This window comes from Coenobita brevimanus, chromosome 58, assembly GCF_032717465.1.
Source record: "Coenobita brevimanus isolate Jiangsu-jjx chromosome 58, ASM3271746v2, whole genome shotgun sequence".
NCBI lineage: Eukaryota > Metazoa > Arthropoda > Malacostraca > Decapoda > Coenobitidae > Coenobita > Coenobita brevimanus.
The window spans coordinates 24,069,476-24,086,389 of NC_137011.1; the positions used below are offsets into that span (position 1 = coordinate 24,069,476).

The 16,914-nt window shown below is 40.5% G+C and overlaps 1 protein-coding gene across 1 annotated transcript in view; it reads right to left on the reverse strand.

The window, feature by feature from the left end:
• LOC145402689 (glutamate receptor ionotropic, delta-1-like) overlaps window positions 1-16,914 on the reverse strand; it is a 159,687-nt gene that overhangs the window by 54,403 nt on the left and 88,370 nt on the right. The window contains exons 4-5 of the mRNA XM_080274662.1: window positions 5,515-5,643; window positions 3,309-3,467 (exon numbers count right to left, since the gene is read on the reverse strand). Coding sequence (XP_080130788.1) covers window positions 3,309-3,467; window positions 5,515-5,643 — 288 coding nt within the window. The remainder of the gene's footprint in view (window positions 1-3,308; window positions 3,468-5,514; window positions 5,644-16,914) is intronic.

A 16,914-nucleotide genomic window follows, 5' to 3' on the forward strand; every position in this document is an offset into this window, starting at 1 on the left:
GTGTGGTCGACGTGAACGGGAAGGCGTACGCTGTCTGGTTTGGGAGTGAGGGCGTCTGTATGTACAGTCGCAACTGGATGCTCGATGTCCAGCATGACCACAGTGCCAGCATAGAATCGAAGATTGTCTGTTCCGTCGGGCGCTAGATTGATCACGACCTGCGGTAGGAGAACGATGTGTGGCAGGTCTGCCGCGTGTGGTGGGACAGGAGCGAGATTGGTCTGGGGTAGTGGAGGTGTGACAGACTGAGGAGGCCAAGGGTTGGGTGGTGCCCTGACGCGTGTAGTTCGAACCTGTTCTTTCATGAATGGCCTTAGTGACCTGAATAATTCTATCTCCTGGACTGAAACCGATTTCCAAGGCTAGCTCTCGCTGTTTAGGAGTAAGCCAGTGAAGGAATCTGAGGTAACCAATTAAGTCAGCAAAGTTGGTGAGTGAAAGCATTGGAACGCCATTCTTGTCTTCTAACCATTTCGTGCCTACCAGTAATTGGAGCATCTCGCTACTAGTTGCTTTCATGGCGGCAGCAGCTTCGCGGAGCTTGGCATATTGCGCTGGGACTCACAAGTCCTCATCTAGTTGGTTTAGGAGATTAATGAATCCCACGAGAGACGCGGTATTTGAATGCTGGCAACAAAGGCTGATGAGTTCCGTACGAAAATCAGCAAAGGTACGAATGCTATCGAAATGTCCTGCACGGATCGCGGATCCGATGTCCGATTTGCCGTGGTGCAAGCGACCCATGAGGTAGGCTACTCTGAGCGATTCATCAGTGATTTGTCTATTGTGGATTTCTGTTTCGACTTTTCTGAGGAAATCATAGACAGACTAAGTTGGGTCCTGGCCGGTAAATTTGGGACGATTGGCATCGTCGAGATAGATAGACTGTGGAGGGTTGGCCATGGCTGGAAGTGCAGAAGTGGCAGCAGGAGAGGTCTGGGAGAGAGAGAAGGTAGTGGCAGTTAACCCGCCCCGTCCTGACCACTTTTTGACCACTGGTACTCCCCAATCCTGACCATTTTTCGACCCTTTTTTTCTTTGCTAAAACTTTCGCTTTTGGTGAGAAACATCGAAAATTCATATAGAAATCGCTCACCTGAGGTTTAAAATACTCATTACAGGTAGGAGAGCCTCCTTACCTTACTGGGTTTTCTATCAGGCTGGCACCAAAGAAAACGAGTTCTATGGGAGGATAACTATTTCACACCACTCATAAACGGTATTTATTTATTTACTGTTACGAATTTATATGTAGTACAAGAGTATATTGGTTTTCAAGCAGTAATATAGGCATTATAAGCATTGTTTCACTCACTAATACCTGACCTTTTTTTGCCACATTACCTGATCATCATTTCTAACTGTTTCTTCCTCCAATGCTATGTAAAGTTTGTCCTCCACATTGTCATTGATTGGGGAATCACTCTGGCCCTGAATTTTGTACCGTGGCATGACATGGCTATACTGGCCAGGTCACTGATAACAGGTGAATTGCTGAGAAAAGGGCATGCAGGGGGGGGGAGGAGGTCATGATGGGTAAGGCATTGTCTCTGCCTGGCATCTTGTTGAGGAAGGTGTCCCGTGTATACGTACCAAAAATGACTCGCGAAAATTGAAAATTGTGGAAATTATGAACCTTGCAATTGCAGGACGTTGAAGTACGTCCTCGGGATTAGCTGTGACAAAACGTGAGGACGTGGAAGTACGTCCTCGGGACGGCGCAGGTTAAGGGCGAGCAAGATGGGGTATGAAGGGAGGCAGGAGAGGGAACGACAGGGGAAGGAATAGAGGAAGAAGAAGGGAGTGTAGAGGCAGGAGTAGAGGAGGAGGTATCTGGAGTTACGAGTGTAGGATGGGTAGTAAGTGATTCTGCGGGAAGTGAAACGGGAGTCTCAGGGACAGGGCGGTAATACTCTTTGCCACTTCGTAAATGAGTGATTGTGTTAGAGTCGGCAGACGGGGTATGGTCATCTGATGTTTCCGGGTCGAGAGGGCTGGTGTTGAAGCGGTTGACGTGGAAAGTATGACATTTAATGCGGCAATGGAAGATGAGATGAAGGATGAAGATGGATACATAGGTGGAAATGTATAATAGAACAATGAGAGAATGGAATACACGAGTAGGTGGGAAAATGAATGAAAATGCGGGGATGGATGGCTTAAATAAAAGGCGAAGGATGAGATGGATTATAAATAACGTAGGTGAAGATGAAAACGGGGTAATGGAAATGAGATGGAATATTTACAACATCCAATCTGTAGAGAAAATCGAGGATAATCTCTATAGAAAGGAAAGATATACTATAGTTACACAGTAGAGATGGGAGTGTCGAGATGTATGACATGCAGGGGTGGCTGGGCGTAGCTGGGCTGGGGCAGGGCGGGGCGGGGCTGGGGGTGGCGAGGCGGGGCGGCGGTGGAGAGACAGCTGGGCGGAGAGGAGAAGAGACGCCGTGATGAGTCACTGGCAGGGAGTGGCGGTCTTAGGAGGCTCCGTAATGCAGACCAGATGCGGGTGACGGCAGGGCGTAGCGGCGATGGGGCCGGTGGTGGGTTGTGAGGGCAGATGTTGGTTCAAGGCAGGTGTAGAGCTGTTGAGTTGCAAATGCAGAGAATGGTGGTGGGCAGGCAGTGGGCAGACAGTGATAAGTGGCACCGTGGGGGCAGGAGTTATGATGAGTTCAGCACAGGTGCTGGGAACAGGTGCTGGGAACAGGTGCAACAGGTGCGTAGGTCGGCGACGGTGACATGTGCAGTCAGGAACAAGGCGTGTGGGTGGGGTTGTTTGAGAGGTGAGCACTGGTGAGAAAAATTGTACACTCGGAAAGCACAGCCAGGTATTACACCACTAGAGGCACTGAGGAGGGGCGAGGCTGGGAGATGCGAGACGTCGTGTATCTTGTGATGTCACTAAAAATCGGAGGAGGCGGTCAGAATCTGATGGTTCGAAACACCGCTGCTACCAAATGTAACTTGCAATACTTTGGTCATAGAAACTCCGTGTACAAACAGCTAGATAAGGAGTTTATTACGAGCTCACAGTAATATAGTCTGCCCGTCTTGGCTGCCTGCAATGAACTGATGCAATAACGCCGTCTTCCCAGGCTTCAGGGCCTGGGAAAGCGTGCTAGGTCAGCAAGTTTAGTGGGGGCACGTATGCATTGGGGGGGGGGGCATATATACATCGGGAGTAGACATATTGTGGAGGGGGTACACACACACACACACACACACACACACACACACACACACACACACACACACACACACACTACCTCCGTCAAAATGTCAAGGCTTACGTATCTTACGTGAAGTTCATAGATTTGGCGATGACCTCGATAAGAGCGTTTTCAGCGTTGTAGGCGATGATTTTCTTCTCCCCAGGGTGGTCCGGGTCGTCTACTGTCTCAGTTTTCTCAATGGCAATCACATGTCTGGACACTATTAGCCTCGGTCGATGGACAAACCTAAGCAAGGGATTATTTATATAAGACTTTCTCACCACAGTCGGTTTTTCACCTGACACTTATCTGCAACCCCTTTCACATTAGTTGATGGTCAAGTGTAGTCAGACTGGAGGATAACTTTGACTAGCAGCCAAGGAGATTCATTCATTCCACAAAACAAAGTTAATCGAATTTCTTGCAACCACGTCTTAAACAGATTGTGAGAGGCCCATTTCCCTCTGATGAAAACAAACTAGCTAAAGTCTAACACACACACTGTTGTTTTTACTTTAATATGACCTAATATATTTTATGTTTTATACCCATCTTGATTGCTGAGGTGTAACAATAACGCAATATGCTAGTCATAATGAAGAGCTGTGTAATGGATGTATAACCGTATCATTGTCTCATTTTTGTCTGACGTATGTGAAATAATCTACACAAGGACTATAATCGAGCCAGTTTAACCCAAAACATGTACAAAAGTACCAGATGCAGGTACAAATACAAAGCACTCAAAGAGCGCATACCTTTACCAACGCCATTGTCACCAAAACTTTAAAAATCAGACTGCAGTTTTCAGGCTATGCCATGAGAAAAAGCAAGACGGTGTCAATTTTTCATCAGACAAAGATCATCAATGATGGTTTTAGAAATAACTACAGCATATCTGAGAAAACAGGAAAGCATTTATTTACATAATTTTAACAGATATTATTGTCAGATGCAAAAATTTTAATGAAGTTCTATGCATTAGTTTTATAAATATTTAATAAAATCCGCAAAATTACCGTATCTCGCAATGTTAATAAAACCAGATAAAAAAATCCTGCATCCTCATCTGGATCCGGTGTCGTATGCACGGAGTGACATGCTGAAAGTTACCGTTCCGCTCAGTGCGCATGCGCCAAGTGGCCGTTTAGCTTCGACTTTGAAAGTATCTGCATGTTATCTTAAATTTTGTGCCATTTATCAACAACATTGTATGAAATACATGTGTCAGGAAGATAGTTGGATGTCTTATCGACCTGTAGGTAACTATAGGTCGATATATGAATATATATAAAGAAATATATGTATGTACTGTATGTTAAAGTCAGATTGTGAAATGAGTCGTTTCGTGAATTATGAATAGTTTAGTTTAATTTTTTTTTTAGGTTAGGTTGATCGAGGATAAGGTTAGGTTAAGGTTAGGTTAAGTTTGGTCAGGTTAGGTTAATTTAGGCTTAATAGAGAAGGGAACGGTAACTTCCAGCATAAAGTCACTCCGTGCATATGACACCGGATCCGCCTCAAAATCTAATAAACTTTCCATTGGCCAATGGGCTACCCTCGAGAGAATTTCATCTAAATTTGGTTGTAACTTTCTGAGATATTTTGTGGATAGACAAACAGACAGACGCTACTGATCACATAACATCCGCAAAACTTCCTCGGCGGAGATAAGAGCACCGTTCAGAGCAAACCACATACACGTAATTGTCAATAGCAAATACGCAAAGTATCAGTAGCCTAGACAAGACTCTACTACACAATAGCATACGGAATAAAATTCATAGTGACCTCTATATACATTATATATATATATATATATATATATATATATATATATATATATATATATATATATATATATATATATATATATATATATATATATATATATATATATATATTTAATCACCTGCTTTCACTTTCATCTTACGTAACAGGAATATTTCTTGTAGATTTGATCATAAAATTTACCTTAATCTTCATCTTCTGTAAATGGAAATTGCTTGTAGATGCGATCAGTGGTACATTATTTAATTTTCCAAGGTTAATTATACTTTACACCTTAGTTAGACAAAAAGCTAGTAAACTCCCCACCTTGATTTCCATGCTGTTGCAGCAGATTAATGGTTGAGTTTAATTCTAGTCACAAAGAGCCGTCGTGCCTGATTCTGCCACAGAGTAACGGAAAATAAGCTGCCATAGCTAGATAACCATCGCCCTGTTAAAGTGAATACACTGTACAATAACTTAGAATAACTATGACTTATTAGAATATAGTACGTGAACCTACTTGTAAAATTTATCTGGATAATATGGAATGCGTGCTTTCTTAGATAGTCCTTTATTAGACGACCAGCGCGCCATAAGCACTGGTGGGGTTTCCGAAGGGAAGTAAGGATGGTCCAGAAAGACATTAATTCTGAAATACATAAAATAATCTTAATATCTTTAGATGCCTGCATTGGTATATTGTTTTTCTCTGGCCTAAAACTGCCATCTCTCCAGCTTGAATGCTGAGGTATAACAGAAGAATAACACTGGAATATAATACTGATGGCGAAAAAGTGCTACGAAAATAATCCAGATCCGTAATGTCTATTTCTATCACCGAGATAGTGAAGTAAATAGAAAGAGTACGCAAATCGGAACCAAGTTATGGTAAATCATTAAAATAAATGAAGGGTAACACACAAACGACTAAGCATTTCAGTTTATGATTTTTTAAATCTCTCTTAGAGACATTATTCCGAATGGTAGCACACCATACACCTCACAAACTCCAGATAAGTACCGAAAGACAGTGGCATAATTGAACAAATTTACTGTTTCATTAATAAGACAATACAGCCAGATGTAAAGGCGTTTCGATAAAAAGAAAAAAATCTCTCTCTGCCTTTTAATAAGAATGAATATTTGTTTTTACCTTATTACGGGCTTTGACTACTCAGGAATATTCATTTTATAATATATGCTTTTGTTGTGTTAAAATCCTGCTGTAATCAGTCATACTTTCGTCTTCAGCAGTTCTCTTTTCAAAAAAGAAAACTTACTGATTCTCTTGTTGTTCAAGAAATTATAAGTAATGATGATGGTCACTCATCATGGTGCAAAGAATGTACTTGATCTTCTCTTTAGGGCATCTAGTATTCACAGACAATAGCTTAGAAGAGTAAATAAAGGTGAATGTAGAAAGGCAGTGTTGTATTTCTAAATTCAAAAGGAGCTAATGAAGAGGAACCTGTATAAGACGTACTTTAGCAGCTATGGAATCAGTAAGATAATAAAACCTGAGAGACTTGTGCTAACCAAAGGTATTCATTAAGAGAACACAGAGTACTCTTGTGTATTTGTGAATAAGATTTGAATGAAATTTGCAATCTATTTGCATTCTGTGCTTGTGAGCTTACTCAAACTTCATCCTTCTCCACCAGAAACTATCTGTTTTTCCTAATTTAACAGTGGTAATAATTTGCATAAAGCTTTCTTTATTGTTGTGATTCTGAAATCACTCATACTGATTTCTTTCACAGCTGTTACACACATTATGGATCTGTCTTGCATATGGCACCATCTTATGGGTATAGGGGTAGTTAATGAGAAAGTTGTCAAATACGGTATGTGTTCTCTCTCTCTCTCTCTCCATGTATATATATATATATATATATATATATATATATATATATATATATATATATATATATATATATATATATATATAAAGCAAATTGATAAATTATTTTATATATATACATGCATAGCATATATAGGTAGATAGATAGATAGATAGACAGATACATAATTATTTATTCACTTATTTATTCATCATCTGCAGCTTGTAACATTCCACTGTAAGACACAGGCATTTCTTGGTTTGCTCTAGCCATGAGGATCTCGGGCGAGGTGGGGAACTAGGTAGTTCTGCCATCCTCCTCCACACCATCCTCATCCCCCATCCCAAAAGGGACACCACTCTTTCGGGCTTGGACTCCAGCTCTTGGTCTATGAGAGGTGGGGAATGAGGTGGCTTTGCCATTCTCCTTCGAGCCCTCCCCGTCCCCCACTCCCGAATGGGAAACTGGGGGTCGGGGGGAGTGCGTTTAGTCTGACTGCTGCTAGATCTGGCTGTTAGTAGTCTGACCGCTATTAGGTCGAAGGCTCGAAGGAGTACTGAAGCCTGCTTACCGCAGCAAGATATCATTCACCAAGCTTGGTAGTTGGGTAGTCTCAATGGAGTAGTTGACACTCGATTTTTTTATTTTAGGTAAACAATTAATTTGGGTGATCAGTGTGCTGAATTATCCTATGACATAGTTAATGTGATAAACCATAGTAAAAATTTGGAGATACAAGCCTTCAAAGTTTCACAGAAAGAGGTTGATAGCAGCACCAGCTTCAAGTGGCCGTGACGTTATGAATTGCCAAGCCTGGGGACAAAACAAGACTGTGATCCCCAGCTATGTTGTGTGATTGTGGTTCTGCTGATTAATGAAGCTTTGCTTTGGCATGGCCAAGTCAACAAATAACCACCACTGGTGCTTTGTTCCACTGTGCAAGAGCCAAGAACACAGAATCACACCGGGTAAAAGATTCAACACTGTTGCATGAGACATGAAAACCAGGAAGATGTGGTGGGTAGGAGCACGTCAGGAGTACCCTATCACATCAGGCAGTATCTTCTGTTGCGAAACGGTGCGAGGAAATACCGAATCGGCGGTCATTTTCTGAATCAACACATTTATATGGAAAATATTATAATTTTTATAACCATATAGATTCAGGTACACCTAATTATCTGAAATCCGAAAAAAAAATAAATGTACTTAACTCTTAGCCGGTGGCGGAAAAATCTACTGTGCAAAATCTACTGAAAAATTGTGGGGAGGCTATAAATAGATGCTTCCCCCCAAAATTATCCCCTGTAAATCTTAGCAGATAATATAATTACATAGTCGGCAATGTGTAAGTGTCCAAAAGCCTCAAATATCCCTAACTGACAACATACGGTTTGCAGGTGCCTTATAAAAGGTTGCTCACTCAGTGACTCAAGACTCGCAGCCCATCTCTCACCGCGGTAACACCTCCACCACTGTTCCCAGTGAGACCAGCTCACCGCAGCAGCCGTTCTAGCTTAGGGGGTTAGGCCTGTCCTTTCCACCTTGAGGTTGAGTGCCCTGGTTCGCCCACCTGGAGGTCAAGGCTCCTCCTCTATGACCCTCCCTCCTCCCACCTGGATCGGGGTTGTGCCCTCCTGCCGACAGTGACTGGGCTTTCTCTCCATGGCTTCCACCTGCTGCTGAGGAGCTGGGCGAGCCTCCAAAGCCCTTTCCATCCAGGGCAACGGGGTTGAGGGCAGCGTCGGGGCGGTTCCACTTGCAGCTCATCATCAGCGCCTGTCCATCGTCGCCGTGACTTCCACCCTGCTTCCCTGTCCTCGTTCGACCATCGACCACCTGCTTGCCGGCCTTGCTATTCATGATCCAGCCTTCTCCTGTCCTTCCCGCCTTCCTCTGGATCTTCATCATCTTCAAGAACTTCAATTCAACTAGCTCATGCTAGTCCTCCTCTCCACCCCAGTTCATCTCTGACGGGCTTCCACAATCTGCCTGTGTCCACTCTTCTTCTGAAGGTGGACGAATCAACACACACAGTGACTTAATCAGTCTGTTCCCAGGTCTTTGAGGGGGATACAACATGTTTCTCCTTTAGACCTTAATTTCTAATTTTCTTTTGATATTTGGCTATTGTACATATAATCATGTCCCACCCCAAGAAGGAACATTAGTGATGATGAGATAAAACTTATTCTAGACCAGGATTTGGATGATGATTGCATTGATGATTTTACTGGTGATTCTACATCAGATAGTGATGGTGATGAGACTGATAGTGGTGATGAACCACAACTTGAGATTGCAGAGGAGCCACATGATAATCTGTCAAGTGTAGAAGTTGATGGCAGCGATGACAGTTCTCAAGTTGGGTGGTTAAGCCATTCTTCGGTTAGTAGAGAACGATTGCCATTTACTGGAGACAGAGGTCAAAGTAGTTTGCAAAATCCTCAAAACCCACTGGAGATTTTTATGACTTTTGTAGAAGGGGATATAATTGAACATATAGTGGGAGAACCATACAACAAAGTGCCAAGGTCTGTGAAGAAAAGAAAAAGAATGGAAAAATGATAAGAAAGAGTAGAGATCTGATGTGAATGGAAACTAATGTAGGGAAGATTTATATCTTTTTAGGTTTGGTCATTTTACAATGCATAGTAAAGAAGCCAACAATCTACTCATACCGCTCCACCAACCAGATGCTTGCAACACCCTTTTTGCTATGTTAATGAAATATAACAACTGTTCCACATTGTGGTGGAGTCTATATATAGATTATGTTAAAACCTAACATGCAGTAGATCTATATATGAATTATTTTGAAACCTTACATAATTTGGCGTAACTATATTTGCGTTTCAGTCCTGTGATTGGGAGCGACTATACAAAGTTTTTTTTTTTTTTTCAGGTGCTTCTCAGCAACTCCTTCAACCACCTAAGGGTTAAAAATGACTATAAATAAAAAATCAGGTTTCAGAAATAAAACATACCAAAATTAGGGGATATTTACCCAACAGATTGTCAACACGCATTGACAGACTCCCATTTTGCATAAATATTGATTCAAAACACAAATAAATGTACTTGCATTATAAAGCAATATTTACACAAAACAGAATTCTGTCATGGGGAGATGTCAAACTAGAAGTGAAACACTTCTGCTGACTTTAGAAAATGTTTGCACCGATTCCTTGAATTTTTATTAAGCCAAATTAAACACAAATTTTTGACCGGATTTCTGATAATTTGGTGTGTATGACCCTAAATAGCGATAATAATATTAACCCTCGCCATGCTCTTCACCTCATATGAGGCGATATGCAGACCACCCTGGGATGTGCTGATTGCCTCATATGAGACGATGAGTCTCTGCGCCATAATTTCGAGCACGAGGAAGTGTCAGTGGTTTCCATGGGAATGGTGAGTCTCCCTCTACACCATCAGAGCTGTTGCCAATCCCTGCTACACCGCAGTTACCAAATACCGAATATTTAGTAATTCAGATATGCAGGTCACACCTGGCAGCGCTGATCTCACCATATGAGGCGATTGGTCTCCTCGCCATAATTTCAAGCACGAGGAAGTGTCAGTGGTTTCCATAGGAACATTAAGTCTCCCTCTGCACCATCAGAGCTGTTGACAATCCCTGCCACACTACAGTTGCCAAATACAACATGTTTAGTAATTCAGTTCTCGTTTGTAGCCCAGCAGTGGTGGATTCACGCCTAATATCCTCCCACGGTGCTGTTGACTCATTGCCACCCTGACTCCCACCCAAAAGGTATAAATTACAAAATGACAAGGGTGATGAAGAGTTCAAACTTAGACACACTTGACCTGATGGCAAAAAAACAACTTAATATTGAAACGAAAAGTCCAAAAATAATGAATCAAGGAAGGTAATCGGGTTGATAGGGATTAGTGCAGAGGGGGTTAATAGCCTAACATATACAGCTTAATTTAACGTAACTGTCACGTGTCAAGTAAAACTAGCCCCAGCTTTGGCTTTAAGTCATTGGTAGGGATATGAAAATCTTATTCTCTAGATCAGACTGGCCGTTACTAAAAACATGTTCAAACATCATCAGTACATAAGGCAAAGAAATCAGATAACTAAATACTCCACAGAGGTGTAGGTGTACCCAATCTGGCCTAAATAGGAAGAAAAAAACATTGAAGTATTTTGGTCTTTGTGACATCTTTCCCATGTATTATTGTCCAGTTTCAGGGCAATATGCCTCTGGAGTCAGAACATAACAAAACTTATACTGATTCAGTTCATAAATCACTTCATTACAACCTTATCAACTCTAATCAATGTGCTACCCAGTCGACCTACATGTACCTGGTTGTTGTAAGGTTCGCTGTCACTACTAGTCTCTCTAAAACCAACAAAACTCTTCGCTAAAGCACAAATATAGCATACTTCATCTTTATGAGAGCTATCGTGCTAAGTCTTACAAAGCTAACATGCTAACAACAGCTGAATATAACAGAAATCTTATTTGTACTGAAATATGATTCCCAAGCATTGTTATCAGTGGCGGTCAGCTGTAGCCTTGGCATGGTTTGTGGTGTCACAGTGAGGATGACTGTTTCTCCTGAGGTATCATTATCTCCAACCTTGATTGAATGTTATTTTTAAAGATATCGGAGAGGAATAAATACTGATACTCTGATGATTACGAGTGACCAATTTATTACTTTATGTACCTTGTACACGACCGTCAACCAGTCCATCCCGTAAGGGTTGGCCATAAACAAATAACCTCCACGTCAACCTGTCCCCTGCAATATCACTGGCCTCCTCCCAGCTCACATCCCCCTCTCTCATATACGTCTCTACTCCATCCCACCATCTCATCCTTGGCCTTCCCCTCCCTCTCCCCCATTCACCTCACTCACATACACTCTCCTCGTTAGTCTCTCGCTCTCCATCCTCTCCACATGGCCAAACCACTTCAGTGTATTTCTCCTAATCCTGTCTATTACATTCACATCCACACCAGAATGCTCAATCACTTTCTCATTTGTCAGTATTTGTCAGTCTGTCTCTCCATGAAACTGCACATGCGTCTCTCAAATAATTCATTTCCACCACCCTCACTCTTCACTTGTCCCCTTCCAACAACGTCCAAGCTTCACTTCCATATGGTAGAGTTGGTATCACAATATCATGCAGTGACTTTTTCACTTCCATGTTCACTTCCCTGTTTCTTATCACTTGTTTCAAAGTCCGAGCAACCTTTATTTCTTGTTGTGCCCTTTCAAGCACTTCATCTTCCAAACCTCCATCCTTACTCATCTTACTACTCAAGTACTGAAATGCACTCACATTTTCCATTTCCTCATCATTCAATCTCACTGTACATGCAGTGACTTCATTTTTCTCGAGGACCATAGCTTTACTCTTCTCTACATACACCTTTTGATTCTGTTTCTTATACACTCTCCCAGACTTATTCACTAAGCCTTGCATTCCCCTTCGTCTTCACTTAATAATACAATATCATCTGCACACAACACTACAGAAAGTTTCCAAACGCTGCACTCTCTCATTTGGGGCACTCCAACATCCACTGCCCTACCTTGTACCTCTTTTGCAACCCCACCCATATATAGATTGAACAACAGTGGAGCCATAACATCCCTGTTTCAATCCAACATTCATATAGAAAAATTCACTCAGTTTACTATCCACACGCATTGCAGCCTTAGCATCCTCATACATACTCTTCACGGCAATCAACAACTTTCCATTCATTCCATATATTCTGAATATTTTCCACATTCCTTGTCTCTCTACTGTATCATATGGTTTCTCCCAATCCCTGAAGGCCCATACTACTTCTTTCCCCTGTCTAGAAACTTTTCAACTAAGGACCTTAGGATGAATATCTGATCTACACAACCTCTTCCCTTCGTAAAACCTCCCTGTTCTTCTTCAAGTAATTCCTCTGATATTTACCTAACTCTGTCAGTACCTATCCTATCATAATTTTCCTATTACACAACGAACTCAAACGTCCTAGTGATTACCACACATTTCTTTTCCCCTTTTTCCTTTGTACAGAGGAATAATTATGCCTGACATCGAATCCTCCGGGACTCAATCTTCCTACGAGGCCAATCTGCACATCTTCCATATCCATTCTACTACTATCTCTCCCTCATTCTTCAGCGTTTCACCTCACATTCCATCATTTCCTGAACCTTTCCCTATTTTGACTTTCATCATTGCTTCCACTAGTTCATCCTACTGATCTCTTCCACCCTTCTCACCTCCCTTCATCTCCTTGCCATTCCCCAGCTACTTACTTTCATTCTCAGTGTTAGTGTTCTCTTCATCTGCTAACCTTTTATCCCTTCTCCACTATCAATCTACCATTTTTATATTTCACTCCCCTACTGATTTCTTTATTATCCTGTCTAACTCTCTTCACCTTCCTGGACGTTTTCATACATGCCCTCCACTTTACATTCAAGTTACTTCCACATTCCTCGTCCACTCTCTTCTTACCCTCTCTTACTAATCTTTTCAATTCTCTCTTCCTCTCTACATATAACTCTCTCTTCCGTCTGTCAACCTCATCCATGCCTCTGGTTCCCTTCCAGTCACAATGTGCTTTCCTATTTTGTACCACAGCTTGTCTCACCTCCTCATTCCACCATGCTGTTCATTGCACCCCCTTTCGTCTTCTCTTCACCCAACACACCACCTTACATGCTGCACAGATTTCTTCTGTTAATATCTTCACACATCTTCCACTTCCCCTATCTGCTCAGAATCATATTTACCCAATCGCTCCTCCATTTCTCTATTATACTCTGCTTTTTTTCCATCCTCTTGCAACCTTTTCACCTTCCATGTTTGGACTGCTCCCTCCCGTCCTTCTCTCCTATTCATCCATTGCACTTGAACCTTGGCTTTCACAACAATTAAGGGGTGATCAGGATGTCCACTCCCTCAACAACTGTATGCTCTTGCAAATATTACATACCTTCTCATTCTGTCATCCACACACTCATAATCAGTCATTGCCCTCCGTTCATTCAATTCACCACCCACCCTTCTCATCACTCGCCACGTATACCTGTGGATCATTTTGTGTCTAAAGAGGGTATTGGCTATCACTAACCCCCTCCCCAAACAAATGTCCACTAGAGCACTGCCCTTTTCATCCAATTCTGCAGGCACGCTCCACTCACCAACTACTCCATCCACCCTCACATTCCCTTCTTTTTCATTCATATCTCCACTCAAAAACACTCTCTCATTCCTCTCGAACTTTTCCTTACATGCTTCCACATTTGCCCAGAACTCTTCTTTCACTCTTCTTGCACGAGCTTGCGTTGACTGATGCACACACACAATCACCCACATTTGTAATCCTACTTTCAATCTTAACCACACAATCCTTGAACCAGCTGATCCATACTCTCTTATATTCTCCTTACATCTCTTGCACACAGCAATACATACATCCTCTTTTGCCCTCTCATTCTCACCTACTTACTCGCATATACCCCATACACACTCCCACTCTGTCACATCCTAGCTGGATAGACAGACAATTATAAGATGGGTAAATAGACATAGATAGACAAAGGTACAATGAGGAAAAGGATCTGCTTAATTTATGTCTAATTATTCTCATGGAGGTGATCCCAATGAACAATGTCTTCAAGAGAATCACTTGTTAATTGATAAAAGTTAAGGTAAAAGAAATCAAGGAATGAGCACTGGTTAGTGCAGAAAATAGCACACGACATAAACGAAGTTTGTCAAAAGGGTGACACCTGACATTTGTTTTTTCACATGAAGGAAACCTTTCGTTGGAAATACTGGAAATGTGTCGTCTTGCCTTAGGCCTCTGGGCTCATGATTGTACAAAAATGAACTGGAAGATTGTGAAATTATACCCTCCCTTAATCATTTCACTGGTATAAGTGCAATTTCTTACTCTAGGTGATGGTGGCTAACTCTGTTCAGTTGATAAAAATCGTAGGAACTAGCGAATTAAAAATCCTAGATTATTCGGTGTGGATGTTTTACTCACAGTAAGCGCAGACAGCTTTATTTACCTGAAGATAGTTCATGAGGACAATACGTTGAATCCGATGACATATTTTTTTCTTCATTCTTGTTTCCGAGGGACGCTTTCATCTAGCTTAGGAGACTCTTCGAACGAGAGGATCTTCCTCATAAGTTTAATAAAAGTCGTGTAAAACTTGTTAACTTATATAGGAAAAATGCGTAATCGTACCGAAAAGTAAAATAAATTGAGCATGTTTTCTTGCCCATTAATACCTGAAAACTGGTGTCAGTGAGTGTGAAGTGAAGTTAGTGTATGAGAAGGGATGTTAGTGTGTGTGTGTGTGTGTGTGTGTGTGTGTGTGTGTGTGTGTGGATAGATATATAGGTAAATAAACAGGTAGATAGACAGACAGATAAACTGACTGACTGATAATATATATATATATATATATATATATATATATATATATATATATATATATATATATATATATATATATATATATATATATATATATATATATATATGTGTGTGTGTGTGTGTGTGTGTGTGTGTGTGTGTGTGTAAATGCAAATTGATGCGTTCTATAGAACATCCCAAAACATGTACACATAAAAAGGTTTCGTGTACTAAATTTGCATATAGTATTCAAAAAGCATTTATCGAATAAAGTATCGTCGTTAAGAATGGTCATTAGTCATTAGAAAGTCATTAAAATAGCTATTATAAAAGTTGCGAAAAATGTCACTAAAACAACCATTGAAAATAGCCACAAAAATAGTCACTAAGATGGATACTAAATTTTTCACAAAAAATAGCCAGAAAAAATAGCCATTTAAAATTGCCTACAAAACTAGGCAATAAAGGAACCAATAATCCTTCGTTAGTCCTGTGGGGTATTTAAACGTTGTGAGTCCGGTGGGGTGTTACAACACCCCAATAAACAAAATACACGTAGTGTTACTAACATGTAAAATGTATTCATACTGCCGCTTCACCATATCTCTGCAATCACTAATGAAAAGATTGAATGCCTTGTATAAGGTGTTTATTAATTTATAATAATAAAATACGATAAACTATAATATCAGTAAAAAAAAAATAACAAAGGACTCATATCACATTTGTCAGATAAACACGCACATGAAAATACATTTTGTGATTTTTTAAATTAGTATAATGATAAACAATATGCAAAAACAAGATAAAAGAAAAATCTATATCACAATATGATCTAAATGGTTAGTTTGATGGGATGACTGGACACCCCAGGGGGGGGGGGGAAGTGTCCCTTCCTCACACTACAGCAGAGGCAGGACTAAACCAATCCACATGCTCCCTCCCCTCACTGAATCATGAGAGTACTGGAATGGAGAGAAATATTCGAATTACCGGATAGGAACTATGAGCTTTTAAAAAATCTGGGGGTGCCAAAACACACCACCTGACCAACGAAGGGTTACAATCAGCCACTAAGAACTGTTACTAAATGTAGTTGTTAAAAAGTATATTAATATATAAACTTGGATTTTATAGATTTATTGACATTTTAATAATTATTTTTAGTGTCTTCTTGAGTGAGTAATTTTATGGCTATTTATAGTGACTCTAGAGGATGGATATATATATATATATATATATATATATATATATATATATATATATATATATATAAAGATAAATAGATAGATAGATAGATAGATAGATAGATAAATAGAGAGAGAGATAATAATATATATATATATATATATATATATATATATATATATATATACTATATATATATATATTGTTACGGAACAGAGAAAGATAACGTACACTTTAAGTGAGAATACTAAGAGTCACTACTGTCCCGTAAAGTTCCAGGTTCAAAACAAAAGAGTTAGGTAAAATTACAAGTTAAAGTTTAATGCTCAAACTAACAACAAAACATTCAGGACTCATAAGGATAATGTACTGGCAAATAAACAGGTTAAATATATGGTTAACTGCAATAGCCTCCACTAACACGAAATTAGCAAGAGCAAATTTATCTAAGTCAGC